General features: G+C 33.9%; 2 protein-coding genes across 4 annotated transcripts; both read right to left on the reverse strand.

The window, feature by feature from the left end:
* Window positions 1-1,179: 1,179 nt before the first annotated feature.
* On the reverse strand, window positions 1,180-25,178 carry LOC131667796 (prominin-1). Of its 3 annotated transcripts, none has more exons than XM_058941504.1 (18): window positions 25,041-25,178; window positions 22,473-24,289; window positions 21,964-22,195; window positions 21,796-21,851; window positions 21,483-21,655; window positions 21,181-21,368; window positions 16,030-16,125; window positions 13,324-13,526; window positions 7,356-7,491; window positions 4,022-4,087; window positions 3,464-3,563; window positions 3,184-3,378; window positions 2,675-2,897; window positions 2,259-2,558; window positions 1,983-2,141; window positions 1,689-1,819; window positions 1,564-1,611; window positions 1,180-1,465 (listed from the first exon to the last, which is right to left on the reverse strand). In XM_058941504.1, the coding sequence occupies exons 1-18, from the start codon at window positions 25,069-25,071 to the stop codon at window positions 1,438-1,440; spliced, it is 4,182 nt and encodes a 1,393-aa protein (XP_058797487.1). In that variant the 5' UTR covers window positions 25,072-25,178; the 3' UTR covers window positions 1,180-1,437. The 3 variants fall into 3 exon arrangements, with proteins under 3 accessions (XP_058797487.1, XP_058797485.1, XP_058797486.1); XM_058941502.1 differs by having other exon boundaries at window positions 3,917-4,087; XM_058941503.1 differs by lacking the exon at window positions 16,030-16,125 and having other exon boundaries at window positions 3,917-4,087.
* LOC131667797 (GATA zinc finger domain-containing protein 14-like) lies at window positions 9,787-12,216 on the reverse strand. Its single transcript, XM_058941505.1, has 3 exons — window positions 12,096-12,216; window positions 11,943-12,005; window positions 9,787-11,861 (listed from the first exon to the last, which is right to left on the reverse strand). The coding sequence occupies exons 1-3, from the start codon at window positions 12,144-12,146 to the stop codon at window positions 9,972-9,974; spliced, it is 2,004 nt and encodes a 667-aa protein (XP_058797488.1). The 5' UTR covers window positions 12,147-12,216; the 3' UTR covers window positions 9,787-9,971.
* Window positions 25,179-25,691: the final 513 nt, after the last annotated feature.

Here is a 25,691-nt window from a genome sequence, read left to right on the forward strand (position 1 = left end):
GGAAACTGATTATCCGTTTCTTCTTAGAAGACGAGAATTCCCTATTAAATTAGCATTTTCAATAACAATTAATAAACTTTTGATAAAATTGGAATAGATTTATTAAGAAATAATTTTTTTAGTCACGAACATTTGTATGTTGCTTTATCGTCTTAGGATTTAGGTCTTAGGATTCTTTAAAATTATATATTAACTGTTCTAATAAAAACAGCATAAAAAGTTATGTATATAAAGACTTATATTTATAATTTTTTTCATTTATATTAAAATTTTTACGATATAAAATTTGTTCTTAATAGTATTATATGATATATTATGTTATATACCGATACATATATCGTAAAATATAAAAAAATCACTGTTAAAAAATGCATTTTTAATATTTTATACATTATGATATAGGTTAAATATTACGTTAATTGACCAAGCTACAAAATTCACGCGCGCTTAATAAACTTCTAGTTTTCTAAAAAATCACTGAGTTCATCACCGCGAATGCTTGTGACATCGCTAATGGCGGCGCTAAATATCAATTAAAACAAAAATATAATTCTTTATAATGTTTTTATAGTTTTTGAATATAACAAAAAATGTAAATTGATATGTTCATTTAACTTCAAATTCTGGTGTACGAGTCAAAATACATTGGCAACCAAACCTTAATTTATTTTCTATTCGAAATTTCAATACTTTCAAAGCTTTGAAAAAACACTTAACTTACGCTTTGGTTTAGATTTCGGACTAGCTTCAGCTAGATTCATCGTCGCAAAAGTTGCTACTATGAAAAGTAGGGCTGCACGTAAAAATTTCATTTTTGTCAAATCGCTGTCGTTAATGTTTGCACAGTAAAAACTTACGATTGGAAAATATTGTTATATAAATATATTAATAGTTAATATATAAATATAGGAAAATATTCAAATATATCAACTTTTGAAATAACCTTTTGCCAATTAGACTAATTACTTAGCTTGAGCTGAATTCAAGGAAGTGGCTTATATTATGTTGTAGTGGAAATCACTATTATCGTTGCTAACAATTCAGACCAATTATAACGTTTTATTTTTTGCAATTCCACTTCAACTAAACTTTTGATACTTTATGAGAAAATAATCTTTTAACGAAGACTGGAATGAGGGTATAACTTGTAATTTTTAAAAAATAGACAATCGTGTTTTATTTTACTTACAAATCATTCATAAATAACAAAAATGACAGTGTTCGCTTAAATGTTTTATAATGATAAAAAGTAGTTATACAAAAACAAACTAATGTAACTATTTAATATTTAATAATAATGATTATCTTTAAAAGCAACTTTTCTTTTTCGATGTATAATAATGATTGAAGAAAAATTATTGCAGCGTTGAAAACTAGCAAACATTGATTTATTCTTGATTTAGTAGATTGATGAGTATTTTTTAACAAATTTTCGGTTCACCAACTGTCGATCGATGGCGGTGGTCTGAAATTAAACATATTATAAAATAAGGAAGAAATAGGACTTAAATTTTACTATTTTCAATCAACATTCAATAAAATACAATTTTCTAATTTACTCACGGAGTTTGCCAAGTTTCGCGTTCCATGACAACAGTATCTGGACTGCCCCTGTAGCGAAAAGAAAAATTATTGGAGTAACAATTTATGAATTTTCAATAAAAGATTTAAAAAAATAATAAGCATACTGTCGCGACGGTAAAAGCACTGATCCTTTGCTGGAAGCTACTCGATGGTATCCCGATGCGACGCTATGAGCCGAGGGAGTACATAATACTAACGTCATTGCACATATGAATGTTGCAAACCAGAACCCATTCTGAAAAAAATATTTAGTAAATAGTTAGAAATCTGACTTTTTCACTTAATAAGAGTAGCTTAAACAGTGTAAATACTTAAAATTTAATGTTTTTTTAACAATTTGCAGAAAATAAAATTTTAGTAAAAAGTATTAGTCTACAAAGCGTAATAATGCAATGTACCAGTGGACCCAAAATGTGACTACAAATAAGCAGCTTGATGCCTTGAAGAATATCCCAGAGAGGTCGACACTTGGATACCTTGGTGCTCATCTCGGTTAGCACGTGCGCTCGCCACTCGTCTAGATAGCTACTCAGTCTATCCACGAATGCTTTTGTTTTCTGTAATTACCATAGATTTTAATGTAAGTGACATAAAGCATCATGTTTATGTTATAAAATTCCAAACAACCAACAGCTTAATACAACGAAAAGCGAGAAATTAAAGTGTTTACTCACAAGCTGAGCAATTTTGTCGCCCTGATTATCGATAAAGTACTGTACGTTGCGTAGTTGCAACATTGTCTGGTTTACTTTCTCTTGAAGCGGTTGCAAATGAAGTTCGAGCGTCGCCAAATGATAAACCAGCTCGTCTTGCATCTTCATCAGCGGCTTAACCCGTCTCGACAGTAAGTCGCGCATTTGCGCGGCTATCGTTTGAAAAGTACGTGCCGTACGGCGATCCGTCAGTTGGCGAGCTACATTTTCCACTTGATCCGACAGTGCGTTCAAGTCTTTGTTGAGTATTGATCCTTGAATCTGTTTTTGTCAACAAAAAAGTAATAGAATTTCACGAAAGCTTATAGATTGATGATCTCTTGAACAACCTCCCACTCGTAGTCTTCTGTAGTTTGGTATATTTACGCAGAGCTTACCATAATTCGGTGCTCGGTGAGATTAGGTCCGCTGGCGTAGAGTAAATTTTGCAGTCGTTCGCGTAGATTCGGTGATAATATTCGTAACCCAGTGAGGTCGACTCTGAGCCTTGAAAAAGCACGTGTCAAGCCGTTCCACGTCCAGTGCGATGTTAATTGTTCCAAATGCCCACTGTTGTGTAACTGATAGGCTGGATAAGCTGCGTCATTCTCCTCGCACTTTCTAAAGGAACGTTTTGCATAATACGCTTGACTGAGTTTATTGAATGAGAAAAGTTAAATGTTAGATTAGGTAAACTTTGTCATTTCACAGGAATTTGAATTGTTTATGTATATTAGTTGATTGCTTTTGCTTGAGTTTTTTTCATAATAATGTGGAACTAGGTAGTGTGATTGCGAAATATCAAGGCGCTTGGACGACAAAGTTATAACTCTATGACTTATACACCAAAAAAGGAATAAATTACGTATCTAAAAATAAGTTAAAATATCTAACTATTTTGACTTACTCAAAAAGATCTTTGAGTGGCACGCTCAACCTTTTGCCCAGAAAAGGCCGCGTCTGAAGAATCGCCTCAACCGTCCTAAATTCAGGATCATCGAGTGGCCGACAAAGTAACATTTCCGTATGTGAAGCAATTGTGAGTACCATCATAACCACTAACCATAAGCCAATCGACACGAATGTACTGAAAAAGATGAACCTGAAAAAAAAGGATTTTCTTTCAAGTAGAACAAATCAACGTTCAACGTGCCAGTCAATATTGTTTGCGTACATTGATCACTCACCACAAAAGAGTGGGACGAACTCGGCCTTCGGAACAGCCGCAACGACAGCAGACTGCGCCGAAAAGCAATAGCCAGATGAACAGTACGCACATTGCCGTGGCTGTAGGTCGTTGTACCCGCAAACAATCGGCGTGAATGTCGGAGAATCGAATAAATTATTAGATTTAGGATAGGACAATTTTGCCCTGCTAAGAATGCGAGCGTTGATTTTTTCGCAACACTATTCAAAGATATAATTTAATTCTATTATTTCTGGACTATTCGAAAGCTTGGCGATAAACATTTTAGTAAATTCGTTAAAATGCCTGGCTAAAAAGTTTGAGCCGATGTGTTTTTATTAGTTATTAAATATAATGCATAATACTTATGCATATAGTTGATAATGTACTCAGAAACTATGTAAAAACAATAAAAGCAATTATAATTCATGTATAATCAAAAATATACACTCACAAAATCCAAATAACCATCGTTTCTGCTCGAATTTCTTAATATATGGCAGGGCTTTGTCGCTAAGCTCGCGTATCGAGTCTAGCTGATTAGTCATGTCCGAACTACCTGCTTCGATGCTCCTTGCTTCGTCCGATACCTTTGCACGAGCAGTGTTCACTTCTCGTCTTATTACTGTAAGTAATTGTTATTTAAAAATTTATTGAGCGATTTCCAATTATCTTTAACTGAGATTTGAGTATATAAAAAGATAAAATGAAATTTTTTATTTATCAAAATGTTCGTTATTCACAAGAGATTTATTTTCTGTTCGTAAAAACCATTTACCAAAAATTTTAGTAATTAATAGTTTTTGGTTTACCTAAAAGCAAAACTCTCTCATATTTGGATTTTAAAATTTCAATATTTTTGTTTCAAGTCAATAACTAGGAAAATTGTTTTATTTTAGAATATTTCTTATTTTGAATATAAATATTTTTTTAAATTAAATAAAAAGCATTAATTATTAGAAAATCAATTTCTTGATTTCATTAAATAAGGGAACTATTTTTTTCATTTGACAAAGGAAATGACAAAATTATTCAAAATACACTGAAGTAATAGAACCACTTCTTAATAATAATTATACTTTTTGATTTCTCATGTTTAGAATCATTGCTACTTAGTAGCGTTAAATCACATCTTCAGATGGAAAATGGATTATTTCATGATTTTGTTTTTCAAATAGCTAAATACAATTGTTATTCTAAATGAAATAACTTGAGATATTGTATGGATAATCAAATAATTTACAGACTTCTTCATTATCATTTAAATAAACATTTCTCCTTCGTTATTCAGACACTAAAAGACCAAGTAATAAATTGCTAATCAATCTTCGACTACAAAGTGAAAAACAATCCAATTCACAACGACAGTCGATCAACACTGTACCAGCAAAGTAATCAATTAGAAACCACTTTTCATTGCAACGATGCATAAAAAACAAAGAAGAAAGAAAAATCTCTCGCTCGATCCTCATCTACAAACTTTCTCACTATAACACTCCAAACTTTCTCGCCGCCGAAAGTTTTCACGTGCTGTTTCTCTTCTTCTCTTGTTTACGATATTATTCACAATTTCGTTGCGGTAACAAAAGTATACTTTCGTGAATATGGTAAGTTACGCGCAAAAAAATAAAATTCACGTGTCTCTCAAGTTTCTTATATACTCGTGCATGAATTTTTACTTGGATGCATATGGCTAAAAATTCGATGTGACATATATTTTTAAACATTTTGTATTCGCGACTTTTTATATCTCAAATTACACGATATACAAATGCTAATTGACTTTCTGTGATCGAAATGCCCACTCAATCAGGTAAGAAATTATATGATTGCTCAGTAATCTAATTGATGTGAGTGTACAAAATCTCGATATGCCACAAATATATGATCGAATCAATACGAGCACTCCATATCGATAAAAGTCAAGAATAAAAGAATCCAGCCGATATATGACAGGCAAAAGATACGATCCCGGTGAAGCATCTTCTGCCGGAGTTTCGTATTTCTCTAAAACGCGGCCGATATGGATTTCGCATTAGCTCTCTTTTTCTACGACGTGCATATCGCGAGATATATATAAATGCATGTATGTGTGTGTGTGTGTGTGTGTGTGTGTGTGTGTAAGCGAAAGTGATATAGATTTTACACTCGTGATAATAAAAGGAAAGCAAGAAAAAAACATTCTTTTCAGTCGTATCGTCAATGGTGAAATGGTATTGTGAAAATTCATTTAATGCCTTTTTTGCAAAGAACGTCGAATATGAATAAAATTAATTGCATTCTTTTCTAAGAGTTATGTTGCAGTTAACAATCTCAATCAAAATTATTTTTGTTTTATACATATTTGAATTTTATATTATTATTTGAAAGAAATTTCTCACAAGGAAGGAATTAATTACAATTCAAATAATGTCACTCAAAGCCAAATGAAATTGATGATATATCCAAAGTCTATATTTGTCGCAAATGTACTTACTATACGAAGTCAACAAAAAGCTAAGGAAATCCCCATATAGGAAAAACTCTAAAGAGAAATACCAGCCGCGACAGAATGTCAACAATATCATCAACTCATATTTCTCACAAATTATACATCATCGATCTGTTTGCTCATTCGATTATCGTAATAATAATATTTTTTTGAAAAAACAAGTTCATTCAAACGTACTTCTCGAGTTTTCTATTCCATTTAATTTTAATTCTGCAAGCGTGTAAGTTGAAAAGAGGTTACGAGGATATTTTTACACTGTCGCAAAAACTATATTCCCCGAAAATTTTCGCTTTGTCGCGTTCTTCTCGCGTTTCGGCGCTTCTTTTCTCTTGTTAGCGTCATTTTGCTTTTGTCCGTTCGCGTGTTCTCGACGCTTTAAGGTCTTCACTTGAATTGCAATAGCGTCCTATTCTTGTCCGTTGAAAAATCGCTGGAAAGTGTGAATATCTTGTATATTTCATGATATTTTTTCCATGAAAACGATCAGTAATGTTAGGAGAACAAGTTTTTTTTGCTGATTTCTGAAATTTGAAAAAATAGAAAGAGAATACATTTTTTGACAAAATGATCTGAAATATTTCAATAGCTCCACATAAAATCAAATCGTTTTAGAAATTATCTCCTGAAAAAGCCAACAAAAGGAGAACGTTGGTAATACGAGTATATCTCTCGTATGAATAACTCATTATTGTCTCTCTCTCTCTCTCTCTCTCTCTCTCTCTCTCTCTCTCTCTCTCTCTCGTGATGCATCAATTCGAACAACTGAAAACTTTTTGAAACATAAAAAGAAGTCTAATATACTCGGCGAACTTCTCCATGCTACTATATACCGCGCGACAATCGGTCTCCATAAAGCAAAAAAAAAGTGTCACTGAGTAACTCATTCATCGTCAGTGTCTGCGCTTTACGATGAACTCACTCACATGGCACAATCTCATCTTCCACAGCCGCCTCTTTTCTCTCGTACGATGTTTATGTCGAGAGAAAAAGATGCAAAAAATAATATATACCTGAAGAGAGTAGCTAGAGAGTTATATCCGGTAAATCGATTTACATGCGCGACTCGAAAGGAGATGAATTCGTCATTCGTGTTTTCATACGCGAGTTGGTGATTTTCTTCCTGTTTTTGATATTCTGATCGATTGGCATACTATTTCTTTTTAGATTTTTGTTATCGTGAAGTCAATGCCTTATGTTAGAATTCCAGACTATGTACTTTAGCTTTGCTTCTTTTTATGTATTTTGTTAGTTTGAAATAATTTTGTTTTGTTCATAATTTTCTTTTTTAAAATTAATATAAATGTATTCTTATCCTACAAGTTACTAAAACTCATCTTGGAAAAATTTTTTTGACGATTATATTTCAAAGAACGATTTTTTGACGATTATATTTCAAACTTACGATTGCGCGCCTCGAGGCTGTTCCTACCGATATGGTGAGGCACGTAAAGGTACTCTCCTCGCGCTTGTCTTCCTAGTTCAGTCAAGTTATCTCGGCTAGCCGTTCGTAGCCTCAATAGACGGTCGTCCCGAGCCACCTGTAATCGTAATGCAAATGTTGTATATGAACGTTGTTTGTCCAGTAAAGATTTTTGGAGAAGATTATTTTAATTTTAGTAAATGATGCAAGTTAATGTAAAAGAGCAAAATAATTAATAAATTTCAATTGAAACTAATTTCGATGTATCGGTTTCTTTTAGTTAAACTTTTTAAAGATTACAAAAATGCTAAACAATTCTTAAAATAAGAATTACATTTTCTTAAAATAATAAAAATTGTATTTCTTTGTAGAGAAGAAGTAGAAAATATCTAGATATCCTTAATTCTATTGAACTAACACATTTTGTTTCTCAAAAAAATAAAACAGATACTACTTATAAGAAACATTACTTCTTTGAATGAGAGTTATCTTAAAAGAAGAAGTGTTAGTTTGTTTAATTCTTAATATTAGAAAACGAGGGATTAAGAATGAAACTCAAACAAGAATATTGTTACACAGAATTATATAAAAAACTAATTTTCTCGAAAAATAAATTTTTGTAGAAATTTTTCGGCATCTAAAAGCATACTTCAAGTTCTCTTACACGTCTCACAGACCCTTAAAATTCTTAGTCCATCCTGACCATTTTGCCGGATTTCGCCAGCGATTTTTATACGCTAGAAGAGCTTGACTTGCAACGACGCTTAATGGGATATTACCGCTCACAGAGTAGTAGTAAGTGCGTAGTGGCAGTGCACCAGCAGCAGCAGTAGCCAAGAGAGGAAGAATGGAAAAATCTACTTTCGATGCGACGACGGCCAAAGTCCTGTAGTTACTCTCGATGGGCACTTCGTTCGTTGTTTGAATTGATTGAGTTACCAGGTGCCTTTTCACATTTATTTTTTCAGTTCTTTTAGATTTTTTTCAGCTTGTTTAGTGAGTTTTTTTATTTAATAATTCATGCTAGTTTTAAAACCAGTAGTGTCTATTTTTATAGAATACTTTAACCTCCAACTAATCGAATTTTCTAATATTAGCAATCAAAGAAATGAATTCTAAAAAACCTTGACATAAAAATAGTGCTCGCATCAATCCGATAGACAGTAGCTATATTTGATTGAAAAGCTCGCATGTGAAAATGGGATTGTTCAAAATAGATGACCACTAGACTCGAGTAGGTATATGATCTTCTTTACAGCGCAAATTCGTTACCTTTTTGATGTCTTGAATTTTACAAGGTATAATACTGTATAATTTATATATCATAAACTACGCGAAAAATGGGACACACGTAAGAAAATATATCTTATAGATTTGTTTAATATTATAAGTTATCGTAGTTCGTATATATATATATATATATATATATATATATATATATATATATATAAAAGTACAATTACCGATTGTTATAAATAAAAATTGTTGACATCTTCTTCAAGATATTTTAGCAAAAAAGGGTTATGAGTAATAATTTATTTCGTTCTATATACATTCTCGTAAAATATTATATTGATACAGATATCAATTGATATTACGGATATTTGAAACATCCATTATAAGAATTATTTTTCTATTTAAAAAGATTCGATTTAAAAAAAAATGATATTTGAAGATCTATATTTTGTTGTGTGTAGACAATTATAGAATAATATTAATAATAAGATTTCTTGTTGAAAGGGGTAACTCTTTCAACAAGAAATCTATTACTTATTGTTACATGTTATTATGATCATTTATTAGATAATACTTAGCGTAATTCAATTTGCGAGTAAATATCACGAACAATTATGCAATAAACAAATATAATGCGAATTTGAAAATGATATACCAAAACTAGCACCTTAAGAAAGAGAAGCAAGAATTTGACACTTGGATAACTGATTTTTTAAAAGAGTTATCAATAAATGAAAAATTGATAATTTATTTAAACATTTAAAATTACGTTGCGAGATAGTCAACCAATTGTGCATACTTGTAAAATTAGTGAAAACGATTGTTATCCGATTGTTGATTTTATAATAGCAAAAGAAATAATTTTGCGAATTCATTATTTAATTATTATTCAAATTCTGTTCGTTAAATTAGTAATTTTGATTTTGGATAATGTTCCGTGTACCACATATAATTTGTAAAAAAATCTAATAATTTTATTCTAAATTTTATGCTTCTCATTTAATTAATTTTTGTCGTATATAACTTTATGAGGCGATTTTTCCATTGATGAAATAAAGTATGAGTAAAAGGGATTATTAATTCTTATGGATATTTAATATATTTGACGAGTGGCATTACAAACATACACACTAAAATTAGACGCTTGACTTCGTAGCTTTTATATCCGATTTTTAATAGAAAAATTATTGATTCATTAAAAATCAAAAGAAAATAAAGTAAAGGAAATCATCATAAAGTAATACATAATACCTGCTAATATGTGTCAATACATCAATATTTGTTTTATTGGTTGAAAAAAGGAAAACTTATTCGATTTAATACACATAGAATTTACAAGTAGTAAATATTATCAATACTTGCTTAATATCTAAACAAGTTTCCAAAACTGTCAAATACACCTCCAACTGTTCCGCCAACCTGCTTGCCTGCATTTTCAAAGGTATGACCTTGTTCAACATTTTCATTATTTTGACTTCTACGGCTGACAATATTTAATGGATTGAATCCGTTCTGTGTAAGAGGCTCTTGATTTGTGTTTGAATATACCAATTCACTGTTACCATTCACTTGGGATGACGCACCGTGAAGAGTATTATGAATGCCATTACGGACTCCATGGCCAACATTACCAACTATATTTCTAAAACCATTAAGTGTTTGATGAATGCCATCATGGACATTATGGCCAACATTATCAACTACGTTTTTCAATGCATGAAGCCTGTCATGAATTTGCTCATGGATATTATGGCCAACATTACCGATTACATTTTTTAAATCATGAACTCTGTCATGAATGCCATCATGGACTTCATGGGCAACATTATGAACTGCGTCACCAACTTTATGAATTCTTTCATGAATGCCATCGTGGATTTGATGGCCAACATTATGAACTGCGTTACCGACTTCATGAATTCGTTTATGAATGTTATCATGGACATTATGACCAACATTATCGTTTTCATGACTATCGGTGTGTTGCATATTATTCGGTGAATTGTTATTTCCAGATAAGATGATTGATCCATCGGGAAGAACATTTCCAATCTGACTGGCAGTGTTAAATCCATTATTAATGCCAGCCTGAACTGTAGGGCGAATAGTACCAACTACGTATCCTAAATCATTAATTCCTTTTTGAATCCAAGGTTGGACTTGATGGCCAACATTATTGATTCCCCTATTAGCTGTGTCTTCTGCCACATTCGGTAAGTTGCTGTTTCCAGATAAGATGATTGATCCATCAGGAAGAACATTTCCAATCTGACCGGCAGTGTTAATTCCGTTCTTAATGCCATCCTGAACCGTATGGCCAACATTACCAACTACGTTTCCTAACTCATTAATTCCTTTTTGAATCCCAGTTTGGACTTGATGACCAACATTATTGATTCCACTATTAGCCGTGTCTTCCGCCACATTCCGTAAGTTGCTGTTTCCAGATAAGATGATTGATCCATCGGGAAGAACATTTCCAATCTGACTGGCAGTGTTAAATCCATTATTAATGCCAGCCTGAACTGTAGGGCGAATAGTATTAACTACGTATCCTAAATCATTAATTCCTTTTTGAATCCCAGCTTGGACTTGATAACCAACATTATTGATTCCACTATTAGCGGCGTATCTTGCGTCGTTCAATAAGTTACTGCCTCCAGATATGACGAGAGATCCATCGGGAAGAACGTTTCCTATCTGATTAGCAGTGTTAATTCCGTTTTTAATGGCACCCTGCACTTTAGGAGTAAGGTTATCAACTATATCTTCTAACTTATTAATTCCTTTTGGACTGACACTTTGGACTTGATGGTTACCATTATTGGTTCCACTACTATCGATGTCTCTTACGGCAATCAATAATTTATTGTCTTGAGATGCACTGTGTGAGCTATCGGGAATAACATCTCCAGTCTGACCGTTTATATTATTCTGCACATTAGAGCCAATCGATCGACTCGACCGTTTTTGTACAGCGTCGAGTTGATTGTTCAAATACTCATGAACTTTGGTCAAGTCCTTGATGGATTTTTTGAGAGCTGTTACTTGATATTCGGTGATCGTATCGGCAAGCTTTACATTGAATTCCTCAAATTTATCTTTGCTTTGTCCGCATAATTTCTGGCCTTGGTCTGTAAAATTGCAAATATCATTGTGAGCCGTTTTGAATGGCTTTTCCAAATCTTCACTGGCATTCTTTACAGTTTGGCCAACTTTATTAAACCAATCAAGTTGAGCATCAAGTTTTGGCTGAAAATATATTAGATTTCATTATTATATTCAACTAAATTTATGATTGTTTTTTTTTCTATATCGAAAGAGTAATCTTACGCTGTTTACTTCGACGTTGAGATCTCTCGAATTTTCATCATTTTCCTCAGCTTTTGAACTAGCCTAACAAAATTTGAATAACGAATGAAAATTACTACATATAAAATAATAAATGCAATAAATACGCATAAGTTCTAATTGTGAAATGCTTACCAACAGGCAGGAGCTACCGAAGAGAGCAAAGATGAAAATTTTACCTAACATCTTGAAGAAATTTCGTTTGTCAACTGACAATCACATAGTATGATCCGTATTATATACCCCAAGAATCACTCGTTACACGTATTTCGGTTATTTGCACAAGATAAAAATAGGCTACATTATGCTTCACTTGTATTTGTCTTGTAGTATGAAAAATTATTTGATTCTGTCCCAAGAAATAACGCGCGAATGATATATTTCACGCTCCGACGCGATAAGACGAGGGAATATATAATGAATATTGATTTTGCACATTTGAGTTTTGTCTAGGAAAAACTATAAGTTTTCCAGTTGATATTTTTGACGAAAAGAAATAGTTTGAATGTTATATAATAAATCTGAGCATAGAATGTCAACTAATGAAACCAAAGTTAGAAATAGCCAGATCATCGTCAGAGAAAAGATTATCTATTTCTGCGAAAACATTAACCTGCTATAAGTCAATGGTAGATTGTATAGTATTTCATCATACGTTATACGATTACTCGGATAATACGCTTTCCAGATACACTTGAATAAATTTACTTCTTACTGCGTAGCATGATTATCTTAAGAAGTTTTCTTGGCATGATTATTTTCTATTTTACGTGATTCTCATTACTTCGAATATTATTGAGTTATTTTTATTATCTGAAAATTTATGAAAAAATATGAAAAAAAACGATTCTATTAGCAGATGATTGGCGCGTGAACTAGATCTGAAAAGGTGCTTTCTGTATTAGATATAACGAATCAATTGTCAATTTTTTTTAGAACGTTTGCCATACTTGTGTCAATAGACATTAGCATTTTAAAGAGATATATTATTTTCTTTTTTTCTATACGACAATTTTCTGCTTTTTAATAGTTAAGCATGTTTTGTTTACATTGATCAATCAAATAAATGAAAGTGAAAACGAGACTATCTTGAAGTCTATGTGTAAACAAGGCACATGACATCGAAAAATCAACTCAGCATTTATCGCGCTCACATATTGCGTATTTGAGTTTGTAACTTTTTTGATTTGTTCTACTATCTGTTATCAATTCAGATTGGAAAACACTACCAGGCGTTTTAATATGAAACACGCGTGGTCTTTCCGTTCAAAGTCACGTCAAGTGATATTCAAAATATGAAATTTCTCAAAAACGCAATGAATAAAAGCCTAATCATATGATTTTTTAAAGACTATATACTTACCCTATCGAGTCTGAGTGCCAGATGAAGTCCCGTAGGATCGAGTACAGCACATAGTGAACGATCTTCATGGCCACAGTCACGTTGTGCTCGTTCGAGATCACGACGTATATCATCGGTCTCACGGCCCAACTCAGCTGCAAATTCACGTGCACGATCCGCTCGCTTCAGCAAACCGTCCGTCTTGTATGCTAATTCTTGCGAACCTAAAATAATCCACGACGTTAATTTATTCAAAATGAACAGCAAAATTATGGACAAAGCCGTGGAAAGTTTACCCGTCAAGCAAAAGAAAGCAAAGAAAATTCCATTGGACAAGCCCGAAGCAACGTTTGTTAAAGTAAATTTGAACTTGCCAAGAAACTTTTCTGTACTTAATAATCGCCTGTGTATATAAATGAAAAGACGTGAAAAATGTTAAACTTAACATCGGCTATACAACGTAAAAGAGGTGGGCAGCCTTGATATTGCGTCGAGGGTCAACGAAATTGCCGCGGGGTGCTCAATCGAGTTTCGCTCGCGTTTGCGAGCATTAATCAATCGTTAGTTATATCTTGGACGGCGTTTTTTTTTTAATTACAAATGTTACACGCAGTTTGATAAAGTTTAATGACTAGTCACGGAAGTCGTTTCATAGTAAAACATACTGGGCTTATTTAATCATCAACATTCAAAACGTCTTGAATTGATATTATTATTCATAATGTCAAAATGCTACAAGGAGGGAATTCGTTGACCGTAGGAGCTTGAAATATTTGAAAACTGTTGTATCGCTAAATTAACAATTCCAGTACGTCTCGAAACTTTTCAGAAAGAAATTTAATAAGCACCGAATTCTCAGCTCTCACTCATAATTATCGAACAAACGGAAAAGCTCAAATTTCATTCGCTCCAAAACAATAAAACAACAATCCATGCAAAACGCAACACATTGATGTGAAATTCAAATCAATGTGAAATGGGTAAGTAAAGTTAGCGAAAAGAAATAAACAGCGGCAAAGCCCTGGGGCGCACAGATGAAAAGGAAAAGAAAGAAATTTTGAGTCTAGTGCACACCGAAGCGGAAAGCTCTGGCTCTATCACGGCGTTCAGCGCTAATTCACTTAATATTCAGTTAGTAACTCAGCGGGGCTCCGGAACTAAGTGAGCTGACGATCGAGCAGACCACTGGCCGTATAGCACCCATGCATAGTCAAGTTGACTAGAGGATTTTTATTGTGATAGAAATTTAAGCTGATATTTTTAAAATTTTTTTATAGAGTAAAAATTTCGTTTTAATTAAAGGATGAAATTTTTTCCAAGGCAAAGATCTCTTTACTGCAAATGAAAAAATGGACTTATCATGAGTTATAAACATTGCTCAAATGATAAATTTTTGTCTTGAATTGCAATTGAAAAAAAGGTTATTCAATTGGAATGATAATTTAAGAACCTCACTCGAAATGCGTAAGCGTAAACTCGCAAATCATCTAAGAATAGACTAATTTAATAATAATTTACAAAAAGCATACAACGAGTGATCTCACAGAAAATATTTTACTGTATTTAACTAAATTATACATTGATGTAACTAATTATAATTATTGATGTAACCTAATTAATTGAACTGCCATAAACGTAATTTACAGAAACTTGCTTCGACATCCACTGATGCAAAATAGTTGTTTTGACCTCTAATGACGGATTGTCAAACGAACGTTCAAAGGCGCCAGTTAAACTAAAGATATATCTTCTTACGCGGTAAATAACGGCTTTCTTTTTAATCAAACTAATTTTGTAGCCTTTGTGCATTGCGATATACAGTAAGAGGTGATGCTAAAGAAATCTAACGCAACTGTGTCTAAATGAATTCTTCAGAAATCGTAACAAATTAGTTCCAGTTTCAGCTGAAGCCAACGGCTCGAAGAAAATTACGTCGCACGACTTTAAGAAAGAGAATGGAGAATATTACGGAACTTGGAAAAATTCCGTCAAATGTATAAAAGCAGTGGTGCAGTAGCAGCAGTGGCGTCGAGGAAATAAATCACGCGCGAGGGAATATTCGACTAGTTGGAAGTTTCTCAGTGGCTCGACAGCTCGAAAACGCAAACGCCGCCGAACTTTTCATACTCGCAGGAATATGTCACAAGTACTGTCATCTGGCTATTTGATTTTTCGATACGCGCAAGTAAATCGTTTTATTTTATATACAGGATTCTCTCTCTCTCTCTCTCTCTCTTGAGCTTTCTGCTTTGAATGATTGAATAGTAGGGTTTGCATGAATATTTAACATTTAGACAACTTCTGGTCGGAATATTCAATTCGGATTTAAAGTTGATGGCAGAAGCGTATATTCGCTTATAAAATAATTCAGAAGGGGTGATAAAGACACGCATTTGTGAAAATCGTTGATGCGAAAGATGCAAGATCAATTATAATACAATTAGCTGCTAAATTTTTCATCGAATATCAGTATCAATGATTGAAATTTCGTTGAATGCAATCCACGTAAATTAATTAGAAACGTATTTATATCTTGATCTCTCAAAGCTTTCCTTCGAGTATTTTTCTCTTGCATCACATTCCATTCAAAAATAAAAGAAATCTCTGCACAAATTGAGTGGCAATAATAACTCGCCGTGGAAAATAACAGTAAATTAGATTTTAAAAGGCGGGCACGTGAATAAAAAGGCGCTTAATAGGCGACTTTATAATGCGGAAAAGGCTTACTGTTAGCAACGTCCATTAGCGCCTCGAGCGCGATGTCCACTCCAGTCTCCTGTGACAGTTGCACTTGCACTGGCTTACCCAGCAATTCCTCAACGTCTGTAAATAAACAATATTCAGACGATAATTTTTAAACCATGGTACATTGAAGATTTAATTTCTCTTTTGAAAAGCTTAACAAAACGAAGGGCAATAGGAAGAAATTTGCTATGTCACGCTTATTACTTTTGCGTTAGAAACGTGACTAGCAACTTTTACTCTGTTGTACCATCTTTCGCTACACGGTATTTGCATAGATCATATTTACGAGCGAAAATTCAAGTCATTATCAACATTGATATTTGATAGTCCAAAAATTCTCAATTTTTCTTACGCGTATATAAATTATTTAGTTAAAGTTATCCAGTAGCTGAGTCAGCTTCATTGTCTATCACAGTAAAATAGAAAAAAGAAAAAGAATAAAAACTTTCCATCGTGCCACGCAATAGCGTCACCGTAGTCTTGCCAATCGTGACCTACATTAGACGCAAGCCTACAAGCATGGTATGCTCGTATTTAACCGGACGTTCATTAGACGCTCACATGTGGGTATATATATATATATATATATATATGGATTAGTTTCGACGTGCGAGTTGATGGAGGGTAGTCCACTTTTTCAGCCTGCAAGCTCGGATTTCCAATTATCGAAATTAAGCGAGGTCAAGAGAGCTGATCGAATTTTTGGTCATTAAAACTTGGAGATTCGATAGTTTTACCAAAAGTGATGGATTATCGAGAAAGACTTGTTATAGATAAGTTTGATTTGCGATTACTATTTTTTTTTGTAGTTTGGATCAGTTTCATTTTGGTTCAAGTTCCCATTAATCAGTTATGTGAAATGAAGTTGATGTACGCCGATTATGTTTCAAAGTACTTTTCCAATCTCATTATTAATGTAAGTAATATACATCTTTACATTGATAAATTGTTGAAAGACCGACAAGTTAAAAATAAATCGATCGACTCTTATCATGATATTCTACTCTTTATCCCCAATGAATGACGAAAGAGAGAGCCAGACAGAGAGACAGAGAGAGAGAGAGAGAGAGAGAGAGAGAGAGAGAGAGAGACAGAGAGACAGAGAGAGACAGAGAGAGAGAGAGAGAGCAAGAGGCGTAAACCGAGGAACAACGAGTGGCATTAAGCGAGGTAGGCAATTGAGGTGTCGGATTCCCTCTCCTCTCTTCGCTCTCTCAGCGATCGATCGATCGAATTGCCTGAACAATTTCGATTACGCGTTCCTCACTCGCCGGAATTTCTCGCGGTTCGCATCCTAATGGATTCGATGCATGTTGTGTTTCCAAAGCGTTCGCTAACTATCCAACGCGTGGTTTTGCGATGATTTATGAATGATTTTCTTTTCACTTACGTGGATTACTGCTGCTGCGTGGCTACAAGATTTTCAAGGTAATAGCCGAATTTTGGAATGTTTGTTCGCATTATTGAATATGTACTTTTAAGTATTTTTATTATTTTGTTTTTGTCGATACGACCAAAACTCGATTCCCGTTAAAATATAAAAAGTCAATGAGTTTGTTTGCATACAAAATGAAGTAATTAAAAAGACCGCAATTAAATTATTGCTAATGAGATTCGAGGCCAAACTAAAAGTAAAGTTTTCATGATATGGGGTCTCGCGTATCGTGGCCAATTAACCTAATAAACTATCGGTTGGAAATGCAAGGGCGATTGCATAAATCAGCGAGATACCAAGCCAGAGAGGGGGGGGGGGGAGAGAAAGAGAAAATGCTCTCTAATCTCCGTAGCCTTGAACCACTAACGAAAGACGCTAGTTCAAGTTGATGATGCATGCGCAACGCCCAGATTACATAGCTTGTTGTTCATCGAAGGTTTCGTTTTAGAACCGAAGGTTAATTCAAACTCTCTTAAACTTTGATCGGCTGGGTCAAGTGCTTCTATTATTTTTTATTTTATTTTTACGCTTCTAGTTGAAGTTATTAATACTAAGAAATTGGTTTGTTAAATTAATTTTTTGTTCAATAAAAAAAAAATAATTTATCAAAGTAGATCATTTCCGGCTATTTAATACATTTTTTCGATATGATATCATGCGAAAATGCGAAGTCTATGTGTACACACAGGAAAATTTTTTATCGGCTTCACGCTGTTTACTTAGAATGATTGATTGATCATCAAATTGTATATCAATATAAACATTTGTTCGACAGTCAATTTTTCGTCTCGTCCATTGACAGTTCCTGTCACATACATGTCAAATTTTCTTATTTTATTTACCAAATCTATGGTTCAATACACTCTACGTATAGAGTATTCATCATTCGAAATTGACAAGGAATGCTAATAAAAGCGTTAAATGCAAACGTGAATTTTCAATTAATAATACCGATAAATAATTGTGTAAAAAAATCTATAGAAATAGAAATTTTCAGAAACAATTAAAACCAATTAAAAAATGTGTGATAATTTTCGAAGAAAAACAAACTGCAAATTGTGGACAGTTTTATTGAACAAAAAACGTAATGATAAATGAGAAATACAAATTTTTATTTTAAGAATGAAACATTCTTTTTATAATTTTCAATCTTTCGAAGTAAAACAAAGTTCTTTGAATTATTTCTTATTTTTCATAGCCAGAAGATTTTTAGAATTTTCGGAAACATCAGTTTGCTTGACGGACATCACCTTTGATTTTTCAGGAATGAAGCAAAACAAACAATGTCACCCACCCTCTACCAAAAGTAATCGCGAGCTATTTGAATTTGCCTCCGTAGATTAATTCTCCGAGCGAACTGCAGATAGAAACATAATATCCCTCCCTCCACCTGAAAGCGGAAGCTGTCTCAATTTCGAGAGTACTCAGCGCGCGCGCGCGAAAGATCAATAACCTAAAGGTCGGGGAATGTAAGACTCGAAATATCTCGCGCGAGCACACGAAGGGTAGGAGTCTAGCGTCGTGTAATCCGATTTGCCCGTAAGGTAGTAGCCTACGGGCCACTTCTGTCTCTCTCTCCTCTCTCTCGCAAGCTTTCCAAATCAACTCGGACTGCTTAGTGTGTTAGCTCGGACATCACGTATAAAAGTTGAATTTCATGGGGGTGTGGAGACGCATCAGGATTTATTTTATTGCACAATCATTTTGGATTGCTAACGTGACATATTGGATAAATATTAAGATGTTCGAAATGTACGAGGGTAACATGATACAAAAGTCTCGACGCTATACATTTAATCGACTTGTATCTTGAATATTTTTTTTTAGCTAAACAAGTTTGATGAGGCATTTGAATAATAATTTATAAAACAAACTATCAAACAATAACAAAAAAAGTCAAAATGTTTTCGGCAACAGAACACCTGTTCACGGTCGTACGAATTTAACATTCCATAAACAGCTGAGACCGAGGGAAAGAGAGATAGAGAGGGTCCTTGCATTTTCCATCGTGACCAAGTTAACAAACAAGTGAAAAGTGCGAGCAAGCAAGCGCTACACGTGCAATTGGCTTCCGCCGCCTTTTCTTACGAGTTTCAACTTCTTTTCTTGCTCTCCACGGCGCACCAGTTGTAAAGGGAAAAGAAAAAAACGAAACAAAGAAAGGGAGAGAGAATGGCTTCTCTTTCTCTTTTGTGCTACGTGATTTTGGCTTAGTTGGCTTGCAATTAAAGTGCCGAGAGTGATCGAGTGCGGTGTTTTGTTAGTTTTCTTTTTTTTTTTACCGTCATTGCAGTTTGGATTAGAATGATGACAAGCAGAAGATACATTTTAAGATCTACTGTATGAATAGATAATAAATTAAATTAATAATCTATTTTAATTCGAATTTTCTGACCTTCGTAAATTATTTATTTATTCGTCAAGAGTTTTGAATGTTGAGCAGAAGATTTTAAATCTTGATGATTTTACATACTTTTGAACAAGTATGAAGAACAACTTTACTAACTTTATTTTAATGGAACTAAAAACCTTTGTAATCACTGTCTTTTCCGTGCTAGCGAAACCATAATTCAACAGATTTATAAATTAAATAAATTAAATTTTTTCCTTATTTTCAATAGGCGGTCAGTAACATGTTAATTTCAGCTTCGCTAAGCAAAAAATAGTATACGACCCATGGCCACGATATTAGTGAGCTCATAGCTCGGTTTTGCCTCGGGTGCTAATTTACACACGCTATGGAATTGCCAAATACCTTCGTGGCTATGGGTTATAATCTACTATTTATTTGTCCAGTGAGACCGAAACTAACACGTTACCAACCGAGCCGCAGCCGGGAAACGCTATTTTCGGGCCGTAGATAAAAAAATAGTATGTGAAACATTTCGACTCAGTTTTCAATGCTTACATGCAATGGACTTACCAATACTCTCCTGCCCTAAGTACGTAATTTACTATATTTTAAAAACTGCGTTTGCAACTCTTGTTTTTAAATTAAAATCTTTCTGCTTTCGTCGCAAGGTTATGTACGTTATGTCAGTTGTATCAAAAAATTTTCTGACCGATTAAAAGATTCAACAAAACACGCGAATTCTTTCTTGCCATTGCGATGGAAGAATCAAACAAAGATCTCATTCCAACGCCTCACTTTTGTAGTCGTGTTTCGAATTATTTACGCGTCGCATAAATTGGACAGTTTGTAGCCGCAACTTTGTATAGTTCGACGCTCGGTTGCACTTTTCTCTGGCGCAACTTTTGCGCGGCTTAGCTACTACAGCACGAGTAGTAAAAGTAACCGGAAAAGTCCTTTTACGCGGCCATGGAAGTTCCGACAGTTGGAATACTTTTTGCTCACGAACGCTTGCATTTCAAAAGAATCTCAAATGAGTTGCGTAAACGAGCATTTTTGCCAAATATAGTTGTTGAAATGGACGAAATTTCTATGATTTTTCACATGTACTATTACGTTTTTTCTACTCAAACATTGTTTTATGTCTATTAAAAATTAACATAACCAAAGCTTTTTGGTGACTGACTATTTACTTTCTAATGAAACTACTTTGAAATGTCAAAGATATAAAAATTTATTTATGTCACCGATGAAAATAAAATGCATGCCAATCAAATATCAATTCAAAAATCACGAAACCCGATGGATTAGAATAGAACCGAGAACTGAAAAAAGTAGAAAAACTCACTATCGAGATCAGCAAGTATGGCTTCGCTGGCGACATCAAGGCTACGCGTAAGACACTTTCTCAGTTGGCCAGCAGTGCCTGCGTGATAGTCTCTGAGATCCTGTATCACTGCTTCCACTGTCTTGGGAATCGTCTTTATACCTATGCTCACCTCCTCGTTACAGACTAGCATTGTTACCGCGCACACTCTGCAATCGGTTATGCAATCTTCATATTTTTCACATGATGCTCAAAATTATGAGATAGGTAAAGCGAAAACTTTATAGATGTGAACGATGGAATAAGGAAAAGCAATCGCTTACAGAATCGTTAAAGTGTATAAACAGAGGAAGAATGTCATTGATCTACGGCGTTTACGCCTATAATTGTAACGGCTTGACCGACAGCATAACCAGAATTCAGTGCTGGGCACAATGAGCATTAAAATGATCATCATAACTATAACAGCGATGAAAAGGATTTCCAGATATATCATCTGTAAAAAATTATTGCAACCATTACATTTTTATAATGTTTTAAAAATCCGACTGAAGTTAGTTTTATATTCAGTCAAAGACTGAGTTATAAAGAAAATTACAGAATAATGGAAAAGTAAAAAGGAATTTTTATAATCACCTGTCCAATTAACGTTGATACCCTTATTTTACCCTCTATAGAGTCTTTCAGAATATCTTTGATTCATATAAATGAAGATGTTTGGATTCCCATATAATAATTAAAAAGAAGTGTTAATCAAAGAAAATTATAAATTAATAAAGTGTTAATTGAAATTCTATCAACTACCTATTGGAACATCTTTTGGTTGAATGAAAGATAGAAAATAACGTAGAAAATCAAAGACAAATATTCCTTTGTCAAGATGAAGTGTGGCCATTCTGTATCTTTCAATACCTGTTTTATTCGGAAAGATTAGTTTAGGTCTGTTTTCTTCCCAGTCTCTTAAAACCGTGAAAGTCATCAAATGTGATATATTTGATTCTTTTCGAGGTTCTATGGTTGTGTAATCATCCGTTATCTACCAAAAGAAATTTGTTTGATGTAAGTTCAATATTCTTAAATACTACGTGAAGTATCATTTTTTTTACTTTTTTTTTCATAAAATAAAAATCTTCGTATTTCTCTATCAATTGTCATTTTACACACATAACCGCTAAACTTTCTAGCTAGTTTTCTTTAAGCAGGCTCGATACAAAATAAATACTCTAATATTTTTTAAACTCACTAGTATTGAATAATAAAAGGCTCGAAAACAGTTGTTAGATCTATTTTAAATTATAGTCTAGGTAATATACCTTTTCATCTGGATATTTATCATAGTTTAGATCCTTGACTTTGGGCACGACATGTAGATCATCATCTCTGTACCGATTTGGTATATGGCTACTAATTTTCCTGTCATAATTCCTGTCGCTCAGACGTTCATCGGGATGGAGATTACTTCCAAGTCGTCGTTCAGGTAAAGGATCACTGTGTGGTCCAAAATCTCGATTACTTGCTGGTTGATTAGAATGTAATTTCTCATGATGATCTCTTGGAGGTAATTTACTTGCACTTGCGTCACTTGTATGTTTTTCCGAATATATATCATCTGAATGTTCTTTTAGAGGATGCTGGTCGAAATTTAAGTCATCATTATGTTCATCAGGTAAAATCCTGTCCCGATAGTTAGTATATTTATCATTGTTCGTACGTCTATCAGAATTTTGGTCTTTATAGTCTCTATCAAACGATGAATAATAAGGATCTTTATAGTAGTTTGGATGTGAATGTTCATCATCATGAAGATCTTTAAAATGTCTTTTAGAATTTTGATCAATTGGATTTTGTTCAGAACGTGTGTCATGCATGTGATGATAGTCTATTGGATCATTTAATTTATGGTCTACTAAGCTTTTTACTGGATGTAAATCCTCGACACGTTTATCAATACTTCCTCTAGTTTCATCATGACCAACATTTTTGTTTTCATTAAAATTGTTGGCGTAATTTTCAGTTCCATGTTGTTCCAAAGGTTGAACTTCCAAACTTTTATCAATGACTTCCATTATTTTATCATCAGGGTTTCTATTTGAGTTTGTATTTAAAGGATAGACATTCAAATTTTCATCTGAATTACTTGTTTCAAGGTCAAGACCAGTAATTTGGTCGTGATCATTTTTTGTTTTATTATTATCCAAATGACGACTTTGAGGCCGGCTTTGTATATTTTTGTTTTGATTGTCATTGTCCATTCCTAAACCGCGATCAGTATTGAAACGATTCAATAGATGATTTTGTTCATTTTTTTCTCGATTAATATTCGATCGTTGATAATCAATCTTTTTATCATCATTGAAATGAGTTTTTAAATAATCCCATTCATTCTTTCGATCAATATTTATGTTATCGTGATCAAAATTCGCTTTCAGAGTATGATCTTCATCAAAACGATTCCGTGGACGAGTCCGTTCATATTTTTCTAGGTTATAGTTTTCACGAACGTTTTCGAAATCCGTTTTTGAAATCGAAACATGATCATCATAAGGGTTTAATGGATGATCACGTATATCTTTCCCTTGGTCATTATGTTCAGTACTAAGATCATATCTTCGGTTTTCATTTAAGTAATGGCTTGATGGATCAAACTTTACTCTGTCATTATTACCATTCACGTAATCAAGTCTATCATCTCCCTTTGAGCTATAATCGTCATTTGGGTAGCTATTCGCTGAATGACGCTGATTATTTTTAGTTTGCTCTCGCCTGAAATAATCACCACTGGCTCCTGTAAGAAACCTTCGATCATGATCTAGATGTCGACTTGACGCATGACCTTGAGAATCTTTATTCTGATTGTTATCTACATTATCATTTTGACTCGCTACTTTGGGAAGCTCATATCGTCGATTTATTTTACTACCCCCAGAATAACTATCATAACGACGATCACTTGAAAATCTATTAAATCTCTGCTGCTCCTCTTTCGGCTTGTTATTGGCTGCTTCATCGACACGGCTGGCATTTGTTGGATGAAAACTGACGAAACCATCGGTTGTCGTGCAGTTCAACGTAGAGGTTACGGCATCCTCCGATGATGCTGGACTCAATGATGACACCAACACAGCGAGACCTGTTAATAAAAGACATTTTAAATGTTTATTATTGATTTATTGTTCAAGTATCGCCGAGACGATGTGAAGCCTCAGAAAATCATCATTCAGGTCGAAGAAGCAGTTTGTACGCGATCTAGTTCAACATCGCATATTACCGGTCAGGTTTAACGGTATAGTCACTGCACAGTGCAATATTTACAATACTATATATGTATTCCATAATCCCTGCCTGGAATGAAAATGTAGGCTCTGTTGAGCTATACAGATTTCAGTTTCCTTTCGCATGTTTTCACGATTTATTGATCCGTCGGATGTTCTTAAAATGGAATCCGATAAATTCAAAACAATATTGAGTTACGAAGCATCGCATACCATTTTTTATATTATTTATAATATACATTGATTATTTTTAAATCGAAAAAAGTAGTTCTGGAAAAAGTGTATAAAAAGTATATTCTTCAACTCTTTACTATAAAAAGTCTGCTAAAGTCATAAGTTTTAAGGTTTCAAGATAAATTCACATATTAGGTTAATATTTATTTTTGTTATCGCAAAGTTATTTTAGTATTGAACGGCCAAGTATCGATTCCAGAATTTATGAAATGCATGCATATTGTAAAAAGTTCCAGTGAGTCATAGAAAAATTATTGAAACTTACAAGCTTGCTTTATAAAACAATTGGTAATTGTAATTACCGACTCCCACTAAAAAAACTGCATCACCATTCAAATTTTAAATGAAACAGTGATATTCAAAATGACTAATTACCAGCAAGATGTAGTAAGCGAATGAGCCTCATGCCTCACCAGCTAACGATGAGGCCGCTAAGCAGCCAAAACAGCACGAAGAAGAGGAGCAGTGCCACGCAAACGATTGACCGCGGAATTGTCGCGGGTGCGATGTAGCGGAGCAGCAGCCGCACACTACAAGTTATCTCCCAACTCGTCGTTTCGCTTCGAGAAGGCTTCCGCACGAAACCTTGCAAGCTCACACCGTCGTGTTGTCGAACTCCCTCAACCCCCTCCACCCACTACCCGCCTCCTCACTTTTCTAACGCTATCTGGGTTAAAACGACGTTGTAATGTTGCTTGGGGGAGCAGCTGCGTGCGATTTCGTCGAATTCCAATTTGATGATTGAGGTTACTATGAGTCGCGAATCACTTACACTAATACAAGTTATTTTAATTGTATAAAGCTGAGCGGCTCCGCGAATTGCTTTGCGTAGGATGAGAATTATGGGACATTTATTTCGAGCGTCTCGATAAGCATTCAGCTATAGAGTAGGAATGTTCGACGAAAGAATAGAACTACTTTTGCGCATGAATCGACCGTCTGTATGAAGCGTTCCAACTGGTTACCTAATCAAAGATATAAAAAGGTTTTATCGATTTGGATTAGGATTAGTAAAGTCTAATTCGT

Source organism: Phymastichus coffea, unplaced genomic scaffold (genome assembly GCF_024137745.1).
Source record: "Phymastichus coffea isolate CEN01 unplaced genomic scaffold, Cenicafe_Pcof_1.1 PCOF00071, whole genome shotgun sequence".
Lineage (NCBI taxonomy): Eukaryota > Metazoa > Arthropoda > Insecta > Hymenoptera > Eulophidae > Phymastichus > Phymastichus coffea.

Excerpts from the sequence above, each read along its gene's own strand:
- LOC131667797 (XM_058941505.1), bottom strand. The coding sequence starts at position 12,146 with ATGTTAGGTAAAATTTTCATCTTTGCTCTCTTCGGTAGCTCCTGCCTG. Across the intron at positions 12,006-12,095 it reads TCGGTAGCTCCTGCCTGTTG|GCTAGTTCAAAAGCTGAGGA; the intron begins GTAAGCATTTCA and ends AAATTTTGTTAG. Across the intron at positions 11,862-11,942 it reads TCAACGTCGAAGTAAACAGC|CCAAAACTTGATGCTCAACT; the intron begins GTAAGATTACTC and ends ATATATTTTCAG.
- LOC131667796 (XM_058941502.1), bottom strand. The coding sequence starts at position 25,071 with ATGAGGCTCATTCGCTTACTACATCTTGCTG. Across the intron at positions 24,290-25,040 it reads TCGCTTACTACATCTTGCTG|GTCTCGCTGTGTTGGTGTCA; the intron begins GTAATTAGTCAT and ends TTTTATTAACAG. Across the intron at positions 3,379-3,463 it reads GTTCGTCCCACTCTTTTGTG|GTTCATCTTTTTCAGTACAT; the intron begins GTGAGTGATCAA and ends CTTTTTTTTCAG.